The sequence below is a fragment of the Carcharhinus amblyrhynchos genome, chromosome 3 (genome assembly GCF_965287045.1).
Source record: "Carcharhinus amblyrhynchos chromosome 3, sCarAmb.v2.hapA, whole genome shotgun sequence".
Taxonomy (NCBI): Eukaryota; Metazoa; Chordata; class Chondrichthyes; order Carcharhiniformes; family Carcharhinidae; genus Carcharhinus; species Carcharhinus amblyrhynchos.
The window spans coordinates 136,201,390-136,218,700 of NC_137326.1; the positions used below are offsets into that span (position 1 = coordinate 136,201,390).

Below are 17,311 nucleotides of genomic sequence, written 5' to 3' on the forward strand. Positions count from 1 at the left end.
AAATCACTTACGGCAGAAGGTCTCATTCCTCCAAGCTTCCACTCTCACTCCCTTCGACTGGCATGTATCTGCATAGGACTGCAAACTACTGCACAGAGACCCCGTATGCAAGTCTAATGCACACAGATCATACACACAGCCCCCAAAATAATCCATGGGGTCTACAACAGAATGGCATGCCTTGAAGGGACCACGTGAATCCACGATTATTCCACAGTAAGATTTACTTTCTATGATGTGCTTTTCATCATCAGTACAATTTGGTTCAATGCCAATGTCAGGAACACACCTGCAAAAACAGCAGCATCACCAATGAGAAATGGTTAAAGCTATAAATTTCTGCAAGTAAATGCCACCAAAAGCCTGCATTGATGAAGGAACAAAAGCAACCTGAACACTTTCATACAATGTACCTTGTATCATTGTGGGTTTGCCAGCTGTTTCCCAAGCTGATGGAATCGGGCTCCATCACTCCATCTGGATTGAGGAAATCGTCTGTTCTGTCGTCGTTATAGTTCCCGCACATTCCACACACTTTCCCCTTGAAGACACTGCCAAGAGTTACCTCTGCTCGATGCATCCCATCAAACCTCACCCTCAGTCCAAAATTGGTACTAACAACTACATACTTTCCACTTAGGCCAACATCAACACCAGAAGCCAGTGACACAGGCAGCACCTCCACTTCTCCATCGACCTGGAGAGACACAAACATTGATCCACCCATTCTTCAAAAAAATGACCGTTCAACGTACTTGATAAAGAGATGAAAATATATCAAACTCTTACCTTGACCACGTGTCCCTTCTCTAATGTTATTCTGTGACTGTAGACATTGACGTTGACACGTTTGACGTACGATACATAGGAATTCCCTGATCTGTGCTCATTTGCAGCTTCAACATTGAAATAGGGCAGATTACTGCTGGCGTCACAGAGTTTTGATAATGTATATGTGCATGTTCCCATGAAGTTGTGAGCTTGTTTGTCAAAGGTGTTGTAATGAGGATCACCTTGTACAGTGCAGGATGATTCTAAGAATTGTAAAACAAAGATCAATTGGTGGTACCACTGTACATCCAAGACTAAATTCAATTCTTTTACACTCCACCTCACTGCTCTTTACTTTTTCCACATGTTGACTACATTGTGACTGCTATCTTTTACTGACAAGATATTGTTGTCACTCGCTCACATCATTAAATCACTCAACTCCTTCTAAATGATTCCATCCTGCCAGGACTTATGCTTCTGTCATGAGCATTTCCCCATCCATTTCAGGCAACACAATCCTGAAAGGCTGGATTCCTCCTGCTGCTCCTTCAGTTTGTGCCATGTAACAGGTCCACTGTTAAATGTACTAAACCTGCTTGATAACTGAAAAGCTCTTTGAGCAGATAAACAAGTGATACTCACAAGAGCACAGTCCAGCAACAACATCTACTAGACCATCCAAACATACTCATATCACACCAAATCTTCCATAAAGTCAATTTCAGTTAATAACCACAATTGGGACATTTGGCAAAATCTTTTGTTCTCCCTGCTGACAAGCTTAGAGGCAGGAAGGCATTGAAGTAAACGGTTTTGTGGAGTATCGCAACCCTACTACCATCCCGCCTGCGTCAGAATTAATTTCTGGTGACAAGACCCATTATCATTTCTAAAAAGTGGAATGGCATCTGTGATATTCCGATTCAATTAATCAAAACTGATTAATTGGTCAATACAAATATAGGATGGGTGAAAAAGTAGCCGTCTCTAATTGTCTACCACCAACTCAAAGTAAATGAGACTTGAATAAGAATAGCACAATCAATATCCCACATCACATGTCGGCTGCTTTCGTCTACCTGTTGTGTCAGGAGTCATGGTGCTGGTTGTAGTTGGAGTGCTCATTGTGGCTGTTGTATCACACATGTCTGCAGAGAAAACATGGTTAAAAAGTCAGAAGAAGCTCCATGTTGCAAACATAAGAACGTAAGAACATAAGAAATAGGAGCAGGAGTAGGCCATCTAGCCCTTCGAGCCTGCCCCGCCATTCAATAAGATCATGGCTGATCTGTCGTGGCTCAGTTCCACTTTCCCGCCCTCTCCCCATAACCCTTAATCCCCTCTCTTATCAAAAACCCATCAACCCGCGTCTTAAAAATATTTAGCGAGGCAGCCTCCACCACTTCAACGGGCAGAACAAATCAAGTCAACTTTCCACACTCACCCAATGTGGAAAAAGGAACAGGACAACATGTTATGAGGAGAGACAGGAAACACCAAAGCTAAAACCAGTGCTGGCCACAGAGGGGGTGTTCCCTCTGTCTGGCAAATCTCAAACACAGGAACACAATCTTAGGGTAAGGTGTCAATCATTTTGGATTGTAATGAGAAGAAATTATCTTACTCTTGGAATTGTGAATCTTGCAATTCTCCATCCAAGAATGCTGTGGGCTTGCTATCGTTCAGTATACCTCAGGCCGACATAAAAGAAATTTGGAAATCTCAGGGAATCCAGGGAACCGTGGAGCAGCTTGGAAAGTAGAGCTGAGGCTGAAGATCAGCCATGATCACATGCAATGGACTAGCCGGATCAAGGGGCTGCACAGTCTGCTCCTGCTCCAATTGCTTAAGATCTCATCTTCATCAACGTTTAAGTCACATACCCAATGAATCACAATATACATCAGAAAACTAGACATGTCTACAAACCTCCACAACATCCAGTATGAAAGGAGATGTCATCCACAGCAATGTCACTGCGATAGTCATTGCCCCGGACTGCTTCAATGAGGATCTGTAAGAGAAAGCATCAAAATATCAGCACGCAGCAGATAGCAACAGCAAGTCAAACAAAACAATTTCAGATCTCCTTTTCAGTAACACTGGGGAACAGGGTAAATAATCAATTCATTATTTTCTTGATACAACCACAGTTATCTCCTCTGATTTAAAATTAACAAGTTCAACTTTATTTGAAGATATAGAATCTTTATTGGATTTCCGGCTGTTGTTGCAAATTGCCCGAGTTCATCACATAACAAAAACCAAAAACAATCACACAAATATTTTTCAGATAGTTTACCTGAGAATTTCCTGAGAGCTGCAGGCCCACTTCTCCTGCAATCCATTTGTTTCCCTTATTTCCTGTCTTTGACCACATTAGTGCTGGTATCCCTTCTTCAACCTGGTAAACTTTCAAAGCCATGCTATGAGCCACTCCATACATGTGGTACCAGAATCGCAAGCACTGAGCTCCTGTCATTTTGCATGGAGAACTGACCAGTTGCGCTCTGTCTCCTTCACGGCCGTCATTTCCTTCAATGTAGATGTAGTAACCACCTGGACACACAATTATGCTCACTGGTTAGAAACAAATCTTCTGCTCTTCCAAGCCCTACTGGTAAGATAAGCACCTCACATTGCCTACCTGCAGTGGTGTGGTCATAAGACGGGCCTGTGTGACTTGACGGTGTCGAACCACTGATGCGTTTCCAGTCCAAATTATCTGTTTTGGATTGAGTCCAATTGCACAGACCAACATCAAAATTACAGTCCAATGCACAACCTGTGGGTTTCATACACAACAGTTATTTGCACCTTTAATACCCGCAGCGTTAACCAGAAATCAAAACAGGTAAAACCATCGCAAGGAAGTTCCATAGGAATCACAATCATCTCGACTGGAAACAGTTTCAAAGTTCTCCACACTTCCTTTCGAAGAATATCCAGGCCAATATGACAGAGCAAATCAATGACAGAATTATTCAATTCATGCAAGAAAAGGCAGAACATCTTACATTCCTTATAACTGACATACTGGGTGTTGCGGCTCTGCCCACTGCACTTTGGTGATGAGATTCCTGTGTTGGAAATCATGTATATTCAATCACCAAATACAGTGCGCTAGGAGGATTTGGTAGCTTTTCATTGGGCATTATGTGAATAGTCAAATAGACTTCCATTTTTATGAGTTACCCTGCCTCTGCAAAATTAACAAGTAGCCTCAGTAGCCCAGAAGAATTAGTCCTTTCTGTTGCAGATCCACACTACAACCATTCAGCACGAGATTGACTGAATCCTCCGTTCTCGTCCTAATGATGTTCCAGAAACATCACCCAAACGTACTCCAGGGATCACGTTTCAATTGATGACCAGAAATGAACAAATATTTAAGAATTACTATTTCAAAAGAACCTGTGCTGAATATATATAAAAGAATGGTAAAAAGTGATGACCTCAACATCAACAGAATAAGTCAACTATTCATGGACGTAGCTAATTATTAACAATGGGAATGTGTTTGGAAGGGAAATTGTGACTTATCCATATTACTCATTAGGAGTCACAGAATCACAGAGGTTTACAGCATGGAAACAGGCACTTCGGCCCAACTTGTCCATGCCGCCCTTTTGTTCAAACCCCTAAGCTAGTTCCAATTTCCCGCATTTGGCCCATATCCCTCTGTATCCATCTTACCCATGTAATGCTTTTTAAAAGGAAGCCTGAGAAATACAATAGTGGAAAAGAACAAGTCAAGATACGTGATATCAAACTTACTTTTCTCAACACAGCCACTCTGTTCCATCCAGTCTCCCAGAACAACACCAACTGCTTCACAGGCTGAAGCATATGATGCCAGAGCATTGCACAGCAGCGCAGAATCTCCTCCAGTAGCACAGTGGTCATACACACAACTTTCAAAGTACAACTGAGGAGGAATATACCAGTGACAATCTTTGAAAGGGCCACTGTTTGCCAAAATAATTTTGCAGTATTCCTCAGCCTCTTCATTTGATGATGGCTCACAGGTGGGTGGTGGTAGAATGGTTTCATTACACCTGTGCAAGGAAAATCAAGTATAATTTCTGTCCTCAAGAAAGAAAGCTCTCATTTTAATTCATCATCCTCAAACGTCAATGGATAGGGATAGGTGCTGTCAAAATAGCTCCCTCACAATACATCCAAAGGCATGATGTTCTTCGATGATGCCTCTGTGATATTTCAATGTCATATATGTCAATAACAATACTGGAAAATTGGTTTCAAGTATTCACTGCAAACCACAGTGATTGAACACGACCAACAGCACATGCTCATGTGGACACTTACAGGAAATCCCGGACTTGCCATCGTGCAAATTAGTTGTTTTTACATCAATCGACTACTCCGCTTACTCTACTTACTGCCATAGCTCCCAACTCTGTGCAAAGGTCTTGCGAGTTACACTGCATTTACCTTAATTCACAATACGGTGCAGGAAATACTCACAGCCAGTCATCATCAGGAACTCTCCAGCTGTTTCCAAACTGATTGGAATCCAGGGCTAAAGTTCCATCAGGCTTCAAGAAGTCATCGAGCTGGTCATCAGTATAGGTACCACACAAGCCACACAGCTGTCCTCTGTATCTCTCATCCACCTTGACAAACAGTTCGGCATCGCCATTAAACTTCAGCTGAAGACCAAAGTCTGTCTGGACCGTGACAAATGATCCCTCCATTGATACTCTTACTGAAGAGTGGAGATTCACAGGGAGCTCAACCCTCACCCCATTCACCTAAACAAAACATTACCAAGATTAGTGATACGACAGTAACAAAGACAGGAACTACATTACATTCAACATTATATTCATTCAGAAAACACCATCGATCAGAGGCATTACTCACATAAACAAGCTTATTTTTCCTCACAGCAATATGAAGGTCGTCAAGTCGCAAAGCAATGGAATTAATAGCAGACCACGTTGGGCTGCCTCTGTGTTCATTTCTACTTGTCACAGAAAACTGAACGGGTGTGTTTCCACAAGTCTCAGTCACGGTATAATTGCAGGCACCCTGGAAGTGGTACAGTTTCCTGTCAAATGTCGTGTAGTGTGGGTCTCCGTAAATGTGGCAGGTTGCAGTCTCTGCTCGATAACATCCCAAATTTCCATCCTGCACTTTGCAAATTTCCTCTGCTCCACAAGATGCTGCTTCGCACGAGACCTGGTCATTTCCAGTGCACCGGCAACGCTTTAGACATCCCTCTTCCCAGAACATGGTCCCTTTCTGACAGACAAAGACTAAGTGTTATTTTCAAAATTGCTACATACTCCTCAGGTAAGCAGAAAGACGCACACACAAGGATCGAATGGCACCAAAACCACTGCCCGTACAACTTACTTCATAGTATTTGTTGTTGTAGACGCAGCCACAGTTCTCAACAGGCACACAGGAGCTTCCACTGAGAACAGTACCCATGTTACATTCACAGTCCTCCACACAGGGCTTGCTGCAGTTTTCCGGAGCAAAACGGTCTGAGCATGTGGCTGGACAAGCACTGCCACACGCATTGTAGTGGCTATTAACTGGACAGCTGACAGCTGAAAGCAAAGAAGGTACAAGAAAAGCTTTCAGGTTTCTGAGACTAGAAAATGCTTTCAATTATGAGACAACTCAGAAGGAAGGAAAACACACACACACACGCACACACACTCTTATTGAATTCAACTGGATCAAAAGAATGGAAAATAGAAAAGCAAGCACATAAACAAATTGAATTAAAAGAACTGGACAGCAAGTCTGTAACAAAATGAACAATATAACGCAATATCACAAAAACAGTGACTTTCTCAGGCACATGAAGGAAATATTAAAGCTAAAACAACAGGAGATAGCAAATACATACGACAGAAAGTGAAGTTTCTCCACGATGGAATGGTCACTCCTGCACTTTGACACGCTTCTGCATAGATTTGGAGGGCATTGCACAGAGCATTTTGGCTTCCTGCCAACAGGCACAGTTCGACAACACAACTTTCAAAGTAACCAGTGGGATTTATTACAGAGTGGCACTTTACAAATGGACCTTCTTGGCTGGTCATCAGGCCACAGAAATCATCGCTCTGGTACAGCTTCTCATCAGCAGGCGGACATTCCTCAGGGCTGCCTGGGTCACAACCTGGATCATCTGGTGGCACCTTCCAGCTATTTCCCAACTCATTCGAATCTTTGGCTTGCTCTCCATCAGGTTTCATGTAATCATCCTGCCTCAATCCATTGTAGTTACCGCACATACCACAAGTCTGATTAAAATAACTACTCGGTACTTTCACTTCCACCGAATGATCAGTGTCATAGGAAACACTAAGCCCAAAGTCTGCCACCAGGACCACGTATCTTCCACTCCTACTCACACTCACGGTGCCATTCACTACTGTCACTGGTAACGTCCTCCAAACTTCGTCAACCTGAGTGCAAGTTCCAATTGAGGAATGATTCAGAACAAATTCAGTTCAAAATGCAGAATTTCACAAAACACAACCTAGCAATAAGACACTTACCAATACACGATGCGACTCATTCTTAACGATCCAAACAGTGTGGCCATGAACAGCTACTCGAACTTTTTGAACGTAAGACACTTTCGCATTGCCCCGATTTTCATTTTTCGCTTCGATGTTGAAGTATGGAAGAGATGAGGAATTTGTGCAAAGCTTGGCGATCGTATAGGTGCACGTCCCCATGAAGTGATGGGTCGCTTTGTCAAACGTACTGTAGTGTGGGTCATTATGAACTCTGCAGATGCCATATGCATGTGGGTAGCAACCTGGAACTCCGTTTGCAACTCCGCAGAATGAATCCGCAGCACACCCTGAACTCCAGCACATTAGTTTACTGCCCTTCGAAGGACATCGACATTTCATTGAACATGTATCATCCGTCCAGAATTCAGATCCCACCGGGTAGTGTTTGTCTTCAGACCAACAGCCACACTGACTACTTGGCACACATCGGTCGTTGTAGAAAATATAACCACTGTCACACACACAGCCTTCTACACATGGCTGGGAGCAGCTGGAAGGAGCATTGGGATTGACACATGTAGCTGGACAGGCTGAGCCACACTGCTCATAGTGACTATTCACTGCACACTTCAAAGCTAGAAACGGAATTCCAAAGATCACGCATTAATGACCTTGCCATTAAATCCCTGCCGTATAACATGAAATCCCAAATGGTTCAAACGGATCTCCACTAAGTACAATTTATATATCGAGCAATAAAGAATCAAATCACTTACGGCAGAAGGTCTCATTCCTCCAAGCTTCCACTCTCACTCCCTTCGACTGGCATGTATCTGCATAGGACTGCAAACTACTGCACAGAGACCCCGTATGCAAGTCTAATGCACACAGATCATACACACAGCCCCCAAAATAATCCATGGGGTCTACAACAGAATGGCATGCCTTGAAGGGACCACGTGAATCCACGATTATTCCACAGTAAGATTTACTTTCTATGATGTGCTTTTCATCATCAGTACAATTTGGTTCAATGCCAATGTCAGGAACACACCTGCAAAAACAGCAGCATCACCAATGAGAAATGGTTAAAGCTATAAATTTCTGCAAGTAAATGCCACCAAAAGCCTGCATTGATGAAGGAACAAAAGCAACCTGAACACTTTCATACAATGTACCTTGTATCATTGTGGGTTTGCCAGCTGTTTCCCAAGCTGATGGAATCGGGCTCCATCACTCCATCTGGATTGAGGAAATCGTCTGTTCTGTCGTCGTTATAGTTCCCGCACATTCCACACACTTTCCCCTTGAAGACACTGCCAAGAGTTACCTCTGCTCGATGCATCCCATCAAACCTCACCCTCAGTCCAAAATTGGTACTAACAACTACATACTTTCCACTTAGGCCAACATCAACACCAGAAGCCAGTGACACAGGCAGCACCTCCACTTCTCCATCGACCTGGAGAGACACAAACATTGATCCACCCATTCTTCAAAAAAATGACCGTTCAACGTACTTGATAAAGAGATGAAAATATATCAAACTCTTACCTTGACCACGTGTCCCTTCTCTAATGTTATTCTGTGACTGTAGACATTGACGTTGACATGTTTGACGTACGATACATAGCAATTCCCTGATCTGTGCTCATTTGCAGCTTCAACATTGAAATAGGGCAGATTACTGCTGGCGTCACAGAGTTTTGATAATGTATATGTGCATGTTCCCATGAAGTTGTGAGCTTGTTTGTCAAAGGTGTTGTAATGAGGATCACCTTGTACAGTGCAGGATGATTCTAAGAATTGTAAAACAAAGATCAATTGGTGGTACCACCGTACATCCAAGACCAAATTCCATTATTTTACACTCCACCCCACCACTCTTTTCTTTTTCCACATGTTGACTACATTGTGACTGCTATCTTTTATTGACAAGGTATTGTTGTCATCATTAAATCACTCAACTCCTTCTAAGTGATTCCATCCTTCCAGGATTTATGCTTCTGCCATTAGTATTTCCCCATCAATTGCAGGCAATACAATACTGAATGGCTGGAATTTCCTTGCCCCTCCTTCAATTTGTGCCATGCAATAGGTGCATTGACAATTCAATGTACCAAACCAATGATATTTAGAGTGATAATAATAAGTGATACTCACAAGAGCACTGTCCAGTAACAACATCTACTAGACATCCAAACATATTCATATCACACTTAATCTTCCACAAAGTCAATCACAATTGATAACCAGGTATATACACAACTGGGGCATTTGGCAAAATCTTTTCTTCTCCCTGGTGGCAAGCTTAGAGGCAGGAAGGCATTGAAATAAATGGGATTGTGGAGCACTGGAACCCTGTCACACCTCATCAGCACCAAAACTAATTTTATCGTGACAAGGCCCATTGTCGATCTACCCATTCCACCATCAATAAAGCCCCTTTTGCAGCCAATCAATGGCCTTTTTTTGGCTTCATCCTGCCTTCAATGGTATTAACCCACCTGCAGATAAGCCTGTTGCCACACGGCATGCATAGAAGCTAAAGCCATGCAGCCAGTTTGTCATCTCACCGTAAGGGTGGGTGTCTCTCAAACAGGACCAACCACCTGATCAAAGGCTGGACAAAGGGAAGGGAGTGTTGCCCTACAAGAGCAAGGCCTGCCATTGCTACAGACACCTCAAAACCCTTGATTCTCACTCCAAGAAACCACACAACATGCACCTTAATTACTTCTGGCATTGCAATCCTGCCACTCTGCTTGCTGTCTGTTTTTCCTGCAGCAGCTACGGCCTGCCCAATGGCCCTGATGGGCACAAAAGCTGCTAGCCTCTAATAGAGAAGACTCCCACCCCGGAGCTCTTGACTGCAGGGGCTGTCCCTCCACTGGCCTCATCGCTGCCTGAGTGCTTTGTGGTTCAACATGTCTTCGCAAAAAGAGGCACAAGAGATTCTCACCAATAGCTGACTCTCCTGGCACCTCAGCAAGATTCTGTCCATAATCTATCTCTTTCCACATTCCGTTCTCCATTGAGAAATCAACACAACCATCTGCTTGGCTTCCAGATCTCGCTGTCTGCATCATGCAACAGCTAGCTCACAGGAGATATTTCCAATCATTTGCCCACATTAGCAAATTGTCAAATTTACTGCTCTTTTTTACAAATGAAATTACATTGGTAATATTTTGACTCAATTAATCAAAACTGATTAAATGGTTCATACAAATATAGGGTGGGTGAAAAAGTAGCTGTCTCTAATTGTCTACCACTAACTCAAAGTAAATGAGACTTGAATAAGAATAGCACAATCAATATCCCACATCACATGTCAGCTGCTTTTGTTTACCTGTTCTGTCCGGTGTCATGGTGCTGGTTGTAGTTGGAGTGCTCATTGTGGCTGCTGTATCACACATGTCTGCAGAGAAAGCATGGTTAAAAAGTCAGAAGAATCTCCATGTTATAAACAAATCAAGTCAACTTTCCACACTCACCCAATGTGGAAAAAGAAAGAGGACAACATATTACGATGAGACAGGAAACACCAAACTTAAAACCAGTGCTGGACATAGAGAGGTTGTTTTCTCTGGCTGACAAATCTCAAATACAGGGGCACAATCTCAGGGTAAGGTGTTGATCATTTAGGATTGTGATGAGAAAAAAGTACTTTATTTTTGGAGTGTGAATGTTTCCAAATTTTCAATCCCAGAAGACTGAGGATTATCCATCATTGAGTATATTTCAGGCCGAGATAAACAGATTTGGGAATCTCAGACAATCAAGGGACCTGTGGAGCAAATTGGAAAGTGGAGCTGAGGCAGAAAATCAGCCATAATCACATTTAATGGACTAGCTGGATCAAGGGGTTGCATCGTCTGCTCCTGCTCCAATTGCTTAAGATCTCATCTTCATCAATGTTTACATAACGAATGAATCACAATTTATACCAGAAAACTAGACATGTCTACAAACCTCCACAACATCCAGTATGAAAGGAGATGTCATCCACAGCAACATCACTGCGATAGTCATTGCCCCGGACTGCTTCAATGAGGATCTGTAAGAGAAAGCATCACAATATCAACGAGCAACAGATAGCAACAGCAAGTCAAACTCAATTTTAGTATCTCCCTTTCAGTCACAGGGGGGAACAGGATGAATACATCAATTCATTATTTTCTTGATACAACCACAGATAACTCCTCTGATTTAAAATTAACAAGTTCAACTTTATTTTAAGATAGAAAAACGCTACTTCATTTCCAACTGATGTTGCAAATTGCCCAATTTCATCACATAACAAAAACCAAAAAAAGTCACATAAATATTTTTCAGATAGTTTACCCGAGAATTTCCTGAGAGCTGCAAGCCCACTTCTCCTGCGATCCATTTGTTTCCCTTATTTCCTGTCTTCGACCACATTAGTGCTGGTATCCCACCTTCAACCTGGTAAACTTTCAAAGCCATGCTATGAGCCACTCCATACATGTGGTACCAGAATCGCAAGCACTGAGCTCCTGTCATTTTGCATGGAGAACTGACCAATTGCGCTCTGTCTCCTTCACTGCCATCATTTCCTTCAATGTAGATGTAGTAACCACCTGGACACACAATTATGCTCATTGGTTAGAAACAAATGATCTTTTATTTTAATTTGTTCTTATGTGAGTTTTCTTGTCACTGACAAAGCAAGCCTTTATTGTTCATCCATAATTGTCCTTGAAAAGGTGGCGTTGAACTACCTTCTTGAACCATTGCAGTTTATTTGGTGTAGGTACACCAGGTTCTGTTTGGAAGGTATTTCTTGAATTTTAAGCCATTGTCAGTGAAGTGTCACAGGGAGTTCAGACTAAAATCTCCCGCACTTTGTGCACTGCAGAGGCCACCAGCATAAATAACATTAGATTTCAGGGGGCAGGGTCTATTCCCGCCTCGGAGGCTGAAACCAGCAGGACTTTGCGCATGCACAATGGTCCCGAACTGTCAACGTCCCATTTGCTGGCCAGCTCGATCAGTGGTCAACCTGGAACACTTGCAGTGTTGGCCCTCCCCAAACCACCACCCCCCACACCCCCTCCCCCACCCAAAGCCCAATCGCAGTCCACACGACCATTCCCGGGCCAACCTCATCCCCCATCCTGTCCCGGATCGCCCTGATCTTCAGCCTCCCCCCCGCCCAACCTTCTCCCACAGTGCAGACATTCCTGCAGGCAGAACACCCCACATCCCCCTCCCCATCCCACTTGGCAGGCCTGCCCCAATCGCCGGCCTCCCACCTGTCTCCATCGATCCCAATGCAAAGTGGCAGCAGGATCTCTCTACCCCACCCCTCACTCCCTTTAGGTCCTGCCCCATTAGGCTTTGCCCCCATCAGGCATCATCCCCTTGGCACTGTCCCGTGCTGAAGGGACAATGCCAAGATGCCCTCTGGGGCATTGACATTTTGCTCCTTGGACAGTGCCAGGTGGCACAAGCTGACATTGCCAGGGTGCCCATACTCAGGGGTCCCCGATTGCGCCCCCCACCCCCAATTTAGAACATAGAACATAGAACACTACAGCACAAACAGGCCCTTCGGCCCACAAGTTGCACCCATCACTTCTATACCTACTAAGCCATAGACCTATCTATAACCCCCAATCCCATTAGATCCCATATACTCATCCAGAAGTCTTTTAAAAGACCCCAGCGATGTAGTGGGGTCAGGTCACTAGCTCCAGAAAGTCGGGAGCTAGTCTCAACCCCACACAAGTGAAACACCTGGCAGGCTGGGAGAATTCAGTCCTGGGCCCGCTAATAGCATTTAAATGATACTTAAATTATCATTTAAATGCTAGCTCCCCCTCCCTACCGATTTCCGACGGGAAATCTGGTGCTGGGAGATGCAAGCAGGGCATGAATGCTTGTGGGAACCCGGCTAATCAACCCCCGCGCAATTCTCCCGGCCCGCTGTGCTAGAAAATTAGCACAGCGGGATGGGCGACTCACCCCCATGGTTCCAAGTTAGGACAGCGTGTGACTTTGAGGGAAACATGCCGTTGCGGTGTTCCCATGTTTCTGCTGCCCTTGTCCTTCTAAGTGGTCCTCCTATGGGTTTTGAAGATACTGTTGAAGGAGCCTTGTTGTGTTGTTACAATGCATCTTGTCGATGATACATGCAGTTGCCATGGCACGTTGATAATGGAAAGAGCAAATATTTAAGTGGTGGTTGGGGTGGTAACCAATTCAACTGGTTTGTCCTGGATAGAGTTGAGGTTCTAGGGTACTATTGGAGCTGCATTCATTTTAGCAAGTGGAAAGTTTTGCATCATGCTCCTTGCTTTTGCCTTGTAAACTTGGTGGAATGACTTTGTGGAGTCACAAATAGAGTCACTGATCACAGTATATTCAGCCTCTCAGTTTCAGTTCCGGGACATTTATGGCGAAAGTTTTATGATGGGAACCTCATTTAATGTCAATAGGAAGTGCTTTGACTCTCTTTAGTTGAATGGAGATAGTCATTGCCTGGCACAAATGTCACTTACCACTTATCAATCCATGGCCAAATGTTGCCCAGGACATGTTGCATGCAGGCACAAACTGCTTAATTATCTGATGTGTTATGAATGGAACACGATGCAATCATCAGCATGCACCACAACTTCTGATATATTGAAGGTGATCTATGAAGTAGCTGAAGAGAGTTGGGCCTAGGCAGTACCCTGAGGAATCCCTGCAGTGGTATCCTGGGGCTAAGATGATCGGCCTCTGACAACCATCCTGTTTGCGTTAGGTATGACTCCAACCATTAGAGATGTTCCTCTTCACCCCACTTGATTCCCATCAACTTCAATTTTAAAAAGTCTCCTGGGTGCCATGCTCATTTAAGTGCTGCCCTGATGACAGGGAGTCACTCTCACCTGACCTCTGGAATTCAGTTCCTTTGTCTGTATTTGAACCTAAGCTGTAATGAGATGACTGGTTTGGGCAGACTAAGCATTGGTGAGCAAGTTATTAGTGAGTAAATGTCACTTGTCAGCCTTCTTGGCAATACCTTCAATCATTTTACTGACGATTAAGAGTAGATTGATATGGCAATTGTACTGATTGGATTTGTCCTGCATTTTGTGATCAGGACACCCTCTGAAAATTTTACATATTGCTTTTAAGTAAATGTCAGTGTTGTAGCTACACCAGAACAGATTGGCTAGGGGTGTGGACAGTTTTACAACATCTGTCTTCAGCACAACAGCTGCAATGTTGTTGGGGGCATAGCCTTTGTTGCCTTCAGTCATTTCTTGATACCTTATGAACTGAATCAAGTTAGCTGAAGTTTGGCATCTGTAACACAGGGGAATTCTGAAAGAGGCTGAGATGGATAATCCACTCAGTACTTCTCGCTGGGAATGTTTGCAAATGATCCTGCCTTTGTATTGATGAGCAGGGCCTCACTATCATAGAGGATGGAAGTGTTTGCAGACTCTTCCACCCTGTTTAATTATCCACAACCATTCAACACTGGATGTCTCAGGACTGCAGAATTTTGATCTAATCTGTTGTTTGTGCGATCACTTAACTCAATCTATAGCATGTGGCTTCTGCTGTGTTGTAGCTTCATTGAGTTGGCATCTCATGTAGGTATGCTTGGTGCTGTGCCCTTCATGCTCTGTAATCATCTCTATCAACAGGATGGATGTTACAGACATAGATAAGATGCAGAGCTGGGCCAAGAGGTGGCAGATGGAGTTTAATACGGAAAAGTGTGAGGTGATTCACTTTGGTAAGAATAACAGGAGTACAGAATATAGAGCTAATGGAAGGACTTTTAGTAGCGTTGACGAGCAGAGAGATCTCGGTGTACATGTGCATAGCTCCCTGAAAGTTGGCACCCAGGTTGATAAGGTTGTTAAGAAGGCGTACCGTGTGTTAGCTTTTATTGGTAGAGGGATTGAATTTCGGAGCCGTGAGCTGCAGCCGCACTTGGAGTATTGCGTACAGTTCTGGTTGCCGCATTATAAGAAAGATGTGGAGGCATTGGAAAGGGTGCAGAGGAGGTTTACCAGGATGTTGCCTGGTATGGTGGGAAGGTCTTATGAGGAAAGACTGAGGGACTTGAGGTTATTTTCATTGGAGAGAAGAAGGTTACGAGGTGACCTGATTGAGGCATACAAGATGATCAAAGGATTGGATAGGGTGGACATCACCATCCTTTTACCTCGGATGGTGATGGCTAACACGAGGGGACATAGCTTTAAATTAAGGGGTGGTCAGAGGTAGGTTTTTTACTCAGAGGGTAGTACGGTCGTGGAATGTCCTGCCTGCAGCAGTTGTGGACTCGCCAACTTTAAGGGCGTTCAAATGGTCAATGGATAGGCATATGGATAACATTGGAATAGTTTAGGTTAGAGGGTCATTAGATTGGTTCCACTGGTCGGCGCAACATTGAGGGCCAAAGGGCCTGTACTGCGCTGTAATGCTCTATGTTCTAACCCCTAGAGATAAGACAAGGATCTCACATTGCCTACCTGCAGTGGTGTGGTCATAGGACGGTCCTGTGTGACCTGATGGTGTGGATCCACTGATGCGTTTCCAGTCAAAATTATCTGTCTTGGATTGCGTCCAACTGCACAGATCAACATCAAAATTACAGTCCAACACACAATCTGTGGATTTAATGAAAAATATTTGTTTGCATCTTTCATAAACTGATCATTGAGAAATCAAGCCAGATGTTCAAAACCGAACTACTCAATAAAGCCATTATAAGGAAGTGGCTTAGGGAACAACTAGATTGGAATCAGTTTAATAATTCTCCACACTTTCTTTCAATGGTCCTTTTTATCTGTATGCCTAAATGGATGAGAAAATAAACGGAACGGAACAAGTAAAGACCCTTGATACCAACTTACTTTCCTCAACATAGTCACTCCCTGTTGGCTCCAGCTGTTTCAAAAGGCTGAAGCAGAACACTCAGAACAAGATCTGCACTCATTATGCAGCTGCATAATGTACCAAATGAGGCATCCTGATCATTCTGTTTTACCTTTCCCTCTTTGTCTTCTCAAAGATTTTATAGCTTGAAAGAAATCCATGTATCGAGTGATGGAACAATGTGTCTCATCACACATTCCCGTGCCCTCAACGTCAGCGCTCTGAAGAATGTAATTTGTGAGTTTAAACAATGTGAATCACAGTTTTCCATCAGGGAGAAGAAATTGCAAGTGGCAGAATGCAAAGATCCTCATGTCAGGGCAAGTTCAAAGCCCTTGCTGCATGACAACCAAGGATTGGGTCTGTCTTCATATTCAAACTGATGATGCAGTAATAACATACATTTTCCATGTTCTTTGATGTCACCACAAGTAGCCTCCCTCAACTGGCAAAACAAGTCTCCAACAATGCTGTGCTGGAATGATGGAGTCTCTAGATACCCTGTTACAGACTTTATCACATGGCTTCCAAAACTGGGGTGGGGGAAGGGGAAAGAGGAGGTGGGCGGGGGAGGGCAGCTGGTTGTGAGATCATTCGAGGGTTGTGAACTCCAAGGCAGCAACAGCTGCCACAGACCTCCAATTGAATATTAAACTCCTTTAAATCATTGTCCTTAAAAAAAAAGTGGGCATGACATAAATCACTGAAAATTGAGTTGTTTTAAAATCCCTTTGGATTTTCATCTATCAACATTCTGTAGGTTATGGCATTTTAAGTGGATTTTATATCCATGTATTTTTATATATGTGATAAGGATTTCTATCTTTACTACCTTATCAAACAGTGAGTTCCAGATTCCCAAAAGTCTTTGGGTGACAAAAATGCCCCTCAACTCTCCAGTAACCCAGCCTGTTAGGAATTCAAAACTAATTAAACTAATATAAATTTATTAAGCGCACTTTTAAAAGTGACTATTAAAACTAATATGAATTTATTAAAAGGGATTATATCCAGTATTCATACACTTGGAGAAAAGATACCACTAGCTGCATGTTTATGTAGGCAGTCAACTTTACATCATTGAACCTTCACTACACAACAAGCTCATATCAGTACAA

General features: G+C 43.4%; 1 protein-coding gene across 1 annotated transcript in view; it reads right to left on the minus strand.

Annotated features, from left to right (window-relative positions):
* The window catches only part of LOC145341274 (IgGFc-binding protein-like), a 75,280-nt gene that overhangs the window by 44,360 nt on the left and 13,609 nt on the right, over positions 1–17,311 (minus strand). The window contains exons 5-24 of the mRNA XM_080186199.1: positions 15,788–15,925; positions 11,628–11,884; positions 11,256–11,340; positions 10,633–10,701; positions 8,835–9,079; positions 8,459–8,742; positions 8,057–8,334; positions 7,317–7,915; positions 6,662–7,223; positions 6,157–6,356; positions 5,662–6,042; positions 5,263–5,549; positions 4,552–4,832; positions 3,422–3,559; positions 3,077–3,333; positions 2,704–2,788; positions 1,854–1,922; positions 790–1,034; positions 414–697; positions 12–289 (exon numbers count right to left, since the gene is read on the minus strand). Of these exons, the coding sequence (XP_080042325.1) occupies positions 12–289; positions 414–697; positions 790–1,034; positions 1,854–1,922; positions 2,704–2,788; positions 3,077–3,333; positions 3,422–3,559; positions 4,552–4,832; positions 5,263–5,549; positions 5,662–6,042; positions 6,157–6,356; positions 6,662–7,223; positions 7,317–7,915; positions 8,057–8,334; positions 8,459–8,742; positions 8,835–9,079; positions 10,633–10,701; positions 11,256–11,340; positions 11,628–11,884; positions 15,788–15,925 (5,022 nt within the window). The remainder of the gene's footprint in view (positions 1–11; positions 290–413; positions 698–789; positions 1,035–1,853; positions 1,923–2,703; positions 2,789–3,076; positions 3,334–3,421; positions 3,560–4,551; positions 4,833–5,262; positions 5,550–5,661; positions 6,043–6,156; positions 6,357–6,661; positions 7,224–7,316; positions 7,916–8,056; positions 8,335–8,458; positions 8,743–8,834; positions 9,080–10,632; positions 10,702–11,255; positions 11,341–11,627; positions 11,885–15,787; positions 15,926–17,311) is intronic.